At 48.3% G+C, this 5,632-nt stretch overlaps 1 protein-coding gene across 1 annotated transcript in view; it reads right to left on the bottom strand.

The window, feature by feature from the left end:
• VAV1 (vav guanine nucleotide exchange factor 1) overlaps positions 1-5,632 on the bottom strand; it is a 98,455-nt gene that overhangs the window by 27,795 nt on the left and 65,028 nt on the right. Inside the window, exons 15-19 of the mRNA XM_013007647.1 lie at positions 3,222-3,331; positions 1,543-1,644; positions 1,196-1,293; positions 904-926; positions 683-728 (exon numbers count right to left, since the gene is read on the bottom strand). Of these exons, the coding sequence (XP_012863101.1) occupies positions 683-728; positions 904-926; positions 1,196-1,293; positions 1,543-1,644; positions 3,222-3,331 (379 nt within the window). The remainder of the gene's footprint in view (positions 1-682; positions 729-903; positions 927-1,195; positions 1,294-1,542; positions 1,645-3,221; positions 3,332-5,632) is intronic.

Genomic DNA, 5,632 nt, shown 5'->3' with positions numbered 1-5,632 from the left:
GAAGTCAACATATGTACTAAAGTGCTGGACACAGATGACGTATGTACAGATTGTGATGAGTTGTATGAGCCCCTAATAAGATGATTATTTATTTTTTTAAAAAAGATAAGCGCCATCAAGGGCAGTGAATTATTGCTAATGGGGGAGGAAGAACTCAGAAAGCAAACGAGGGTAAGAATGGTTGCACAACTTGAAGAACGTCACCAGCATCAGTGGATTGTACATAGAGAAGTCATTAAATGTGTGTGTGTTCTGCTGTGTACAATCTCAACAACAAAAACCAACTATACAAAATCCCCAAAGAGAAGCATTTGCATTTGCCCTGGAGGAAACCTCCGAAGTTGAGAATGGATAGGAAAGAAGAATGAATGGAAACAGTAAACACATGAAGGGAATGGGGGGGAGTGCTGCTACACAGCAGGCACTGCAATCCATGTCCGTACAAATGGTTGAATGGAAAATCAGTTTACTCTGTACACCTTCATTCAGGTCACAGTAAAAAATAATGTAAGAATTTATTTTCTATTTTTAAGCCCTCTGAAGCACAGTTCTACACTGAAACACCTGCGGTCACTATGAGTGGGAGTCAATGCAGCAGCAACTAGTTTGGTTCCTGGGTCAGCATCCTTGTAACCGAGGCCAGTTTACCTCCTGGCTCAGACAGCATCTCCTGCTGACTCACCCAGATCATTCCTCTTTTTGTCCTGAGCCCGTCTGTGTGTCTTATCCTGGAGAGAGAGAAAGATAGGAAGAAAGAAGGCACAGTGATTCATGTCCAGATCGGAACTCCTCAGCCCCTGTCTTCTACCTAACAAGGGATCATGTCCCCTGCCGGGTCCTCCACTCTTGGTCCCCCATGGTTTTCCAGGCACAGAAGTGAGCATGGATGGGAAGAGGTCTTACCTTCTTCATGGTTCCTGAAACATCTATGGGAAGAAAAGGGAAGTCGTTGAATGGGAAGTCCATGGAGTGATAAGCCCACCTCCCATGTCTCCTTCTCTCCAAATAGAAATTCCACAAAGAACCAGCCCATCTCCCACCTTCTCTCTCAAAGGGAACCTCATGGAGAACTAAACGGATCCCCCTACCTCCTCACCCAATAATAACTCAAAAGAGAATCAAGCCTACCCCCACCTCCCCATCTGGGAACCCCATGGAGAGCCAGCCCACCTCCCACCTTCCCTTCCAATGGTACCTTGCCCATAACGACCACACGGATGGACCCTTCCCAAACACTCCTTGTGTGCAGGTGCCCGGCACCGATGACAGCGGTATCCCTGATAGAAGGTGCCTCTGGGATTCAGAGGAAGAGAAATGAGAGGGGGGACAAAAAAAAGAAATGAGAGTCAGTGGTCTTAAACTAATATGGCCAATTACCCCCAGCATGAGGGGTTCCTTCAGTGTCTCTTCAGAGCAGGAGAGAAATGGTGAAGCAGCACGGGATTTCACACCCCTCAGCTCAGGGTCTGTCTGCTTGGGGACCCATTACAGAGGGGATGGACCATCTAGCCCAGGTCTCAGGCCCATCTCCCAGCCTCCTACCTAAGTAACATCTGGCAGGCTGAGCAGGAAGTTGTGTCCTCAAAGGAGAACATCTGGAAGTCATGCCCATTGGCGGTGGAGTTCTCGGGGTAGATGTTGGAGCTGGAAAGGGGAGAGAGATGGAAACAGGACCAGGAGTTTATGACTGTGCATTGTGACGGTGGCATCAAGGAGTCTCTTCCATCGCATAGTGACCCCATGTGACAGAGGAGAACAGGTCCATCGGGTTTTCTTGGACGTAGATCACCAGGTATTTCTCCCAAAGAGCTGCTAGGTGGGTGCCTACCTCCAACTGCCAACTTTTTTGATAAGCAGCCATGTATTTAACCACTGTATCACCAGGGCTCCTTTTTCATGGCTGAGTAATTATCCCTTGAATGGGCAGAAACAATTTGTCTATCCATGGACCCTTTCTAGCTGTGGATACTGAGGATCAGGAATGCAACAAGCATGCAGGGAGACAGAAAGTGGATGCACAGGGATCAGGGGTGCAAAGGAAGGAGTCTGGGTGGTGGAAACTGTTGGCAGCTGATATCCTGAAGATTTGTGGTTCGAACCCACCCAGAGGCTCCATGGAAGAACCACCTGGTTGACTATGTCCATAAAAACTCCTATGGAGAAGTTCTCCTCTGGGGTTTCCACGAGCTGGAGAAGAGGAGGGGACAGGGGCAACTTGCTAATGGGCACAGACTCTCCTCTGGGAGTGACGGAAATGTTTTGGAAGGAGTGAGAAAAGAAGGTTGCACAACCTAGTGGATGTGCTGGAAACCACAGACTTGCACACTAAAGTGGTTCCTTTTTTCATAGAGGAATTTCCCTCTGTGGTGGCTAGATTTTGTGTCAACGTGGGTGGGTTAAGATTCTCAGTAGTTTGGCCATCAAAGCCTAGTAAGTCCCCACGGTGCGACCGAATACAATGTAATCAACTCCATACTGGGCCCGGCTATAACAGCAGATTAGGGTGGAATGCAACCCTTGCTCAGGTTATACCCTGGTGCAATTGAAAGGACATTTCCTTGGGAGTGTGGTCTGCTTCCTATATAAGTAGATGCTATGGGAAAGCTTTTGGCTCCTCACTGGATCGGATATGCACCTAGTTCATCGGCCTCTGGTCCTTTTGACCTGAGCCAATGGGCTGCCATGTTACCTGTCAAGCCTAGGAGCCCTCAGCAGCCTGCCATCAGACATGCTGACCTTGGACTCAGCTGTCTCTGTAGCCACCAGCCTTGGGTCTTCCTGTCAATCTTTGATTCATCGGGCTGTGCAAGTCAGGGAATGCCTCCAACTTCATATCTGACCCACATGCTTGGGACCTGCCTGGACTTGAGTACTTCCCCACTGTGAACTTGTGTGAGCCATTTCCCTGATACAAATTTCTGTGTATATAATCATCGCTAGTTTTTCTTCTCTAGAGAACCCAGCCTAAGACAAACTCAATAAACAAAGGAGGAGAAGAAAGAGAAGAAGGGGTGGCTACAGTTTGTACAAAACCTTGGAGCTTTGTGCCTGTCCCTCCTATTTCCCAGACACACACAAAAGCACTGAGGTGCAGAGTACAACAGAGATTCACCCAAGGTCCCAAAGAATGTCAGGGCAAAGCACAGAACTGCCTCTCCCCCCCGGCCTGTAGCCAGGCAGTAAGACTAATGATGGGGAAATGGAGGGAAGGAAGGGCTCACATGGCCATCTCGAACTGCTCCATCCACTTCTTCTTCAGCTCCCGTGTCTTGAAGAACAGTTCGTATCCCTGGGTCCCTTGGTTGTCAATCAGGAGAAACATGTGGGTCCACTGCGGGGAAGCAGGGGTAAGACTGAAGGAACCCGCTCACAGAGAGTCAGACTGCACATCCACCAACCCCACCTCTGGAGAAGAAAACAGCCAGGCCCATGGTGCCCACCCCAAAGAGGGAGGGAACCACCTACCTATCAACCCCTTACTACCTCTCATTTTTGTTTTGATTTGCTTTTTTAATATTAGGAGACCATTTATTACGTCTTAACATGGACAAAAACAGCACAAAGATACATCATCTGGATGAGGGAGACCGTGGACACAAGGTCATAACGGTGTCCGAGGACTGACAGTCAGGATGCTAGTGAAATCAGGCGTGGGACAAAGGAAGCCGTCACATATTCATGACTGATGGCAGATCACTACATCACAGCTACAGGTCAGACTGCAGAAGCAGGAACAAGACCGTGACTGGGACATGTACATTATGTTAGATAGAAGGGCTTACAAGACTGGCCCAGGGCCTTCCAAGCAAAGCAGACAGAACACAACTGATAGGTTATAAAGACTATGAGGCCCCTGGACTACCGTCCATCCAGGACACACCCAGGCAAGCCCCTGAGAGAGACTGCCCTTCCCTGGGCTGGCTGGAGAGGGGTGGAGCTAATCACTGTCCAATGCACTCTGCCTGAAGGCAAGACTGTCTACATGAGCCATTCTCAACCTGTGGGTCGTGACCCCTTTGGGGGTCAAATGACCTTTTCACATGGGTCGCCTAAGACCATCGGGAAACATAACTATTTCACAATGTATACTTAAATATTGTTTTGTGATCAATCGCTATGCTTTAATTATGTGTAATTATGTTCAATTTATAACAATGAAAATACATCCTGCATATCAGATATTTACAATTCATAACTGTAGCAAAATTATAGTTATGAAGTAGCAACAAAAATAATTTGACGGTTGGGGGTCACCACAACGTGAGGAACTATTAAAGGGTCATGGCATTAGGAGGATTGAGAACCACTGGTCTACATCCCTGCTTAATGATAGAAATAATTCAGTGGAGGCTTAATCCACAAGGCAACCTCTTACTCTTGTAGAAAAAAATGAGCCAGGCCATTGACACCCACCCCACAAACACCCCCTTGTAAAAAAATAAAAATAGTAAAAATAAAACAATTGCCACCCAATTGGTTCTGGCCCACAGTGACCCCATGAGCCCAGGGCACAGTGGTGCCATGGTGTTTTCATGGCTGTGATACTTCAAAAGAAAATGGCAGCCAGGCCTTTTTGATAATGTGCCTCTGGGTGGAACTGAATCATCAACCTGCTAGTTAGTAGCCAAGTATCTAATTGGACCACCCTGAGACGCTCCTACCCCTACATGACCCGTTGACATTAAGCCCATCCAGACTCGCAGCTGCCCAGTGTGTTACAGAGTAGAACTGTTTCCATGGGGTTTTCTTGGCGGGAATCTTTACCAAAACGGATCATCAGCCCTTTCTTCTTCCACACTACTACTGGGTGAGTTCTAATTATTGCCCAACATCAGTCTCCTCCCACAGGGTGGGACCCTCAAGTCCCTTCCCCTAGGGAGACCCTTGTAAAGGACTGCCCAGGATATGCAATGTATGCTCAGAAGCCCCAAATCATACATGCACGCACACTCACGGGGGTACACATGGCAGACAGGCGGTGTCCTCCACTCCTTTGTTTATGCAACAAGGACATGGGTGTCTACTGGGTGACAGGCTCTGAGCTAGATGCTTGGGAAATAGCAGGCGATGGGACTTTGTCCTCAGTACAGCTTCATAAAGGTCATTCATGACAAGAGAGCCATTAACATCAGGATGAGGATGGAACAGGGGTCTAAGAAAGAAGACACGCAGCCAGGAAAGGGGGTTACCAGGAGCAGCCCAAGGAGACAGGAAGAGCTGGCCATCAGGAAGGGAAGGGAGAGAGGAAGCACCAGGGATTCGAGGATTGTCCCCTCTTCATAGAACATCCCTGACCAACCCTCATGCCATCATGGTGACACCAACCACCCAATTGACTTTCTTTGTAGAAGGCATCACCATCTTTTCCTTGTTTCCGACACAAGCCGCAGTTCCATGTGAGAGGACAGGGGCCGTATCGGTTTGCAGTTATTCTCCCAGTGCCCAGAAGAGAGCCGAGAAGCTGGACGACCTGGAGAAGAACTCGGATCCAGGGTTGGAAGGCAGGTCATTAACGATTCATTTGCAGATGACACAGCCTTGCTGGCTGAAAGCAAGAGGACTTGAAGTTCTGACTGTTGAAGCTCAAAGAGTGTAGCCTTCAGTGCAGATAACAACTCGGTGTAAAGAAAAG

Source organism: Echinops telfairi, unplaced genomic scaffold (genome assembly GCF_000313985.2).
Source record: "Echinops telfairi isolate 266 unplaced genomic scaffold, ASM31398v2 ScPeMD7_7459;HRSCAF=8497, whole genome shotgun sequence".
In the NCBI taxonomy this organism is placed as follows: Eukaryota; Metazoa; Chordata; class Mammalia; order Afrosoricida; family Tenrecidae; genus Echinops; species Echinops telfairi.
Note: the sequence above shows the minus strand (reverse complement) of the source record. Positions and strands in the feature narration are given on the sequence as shown.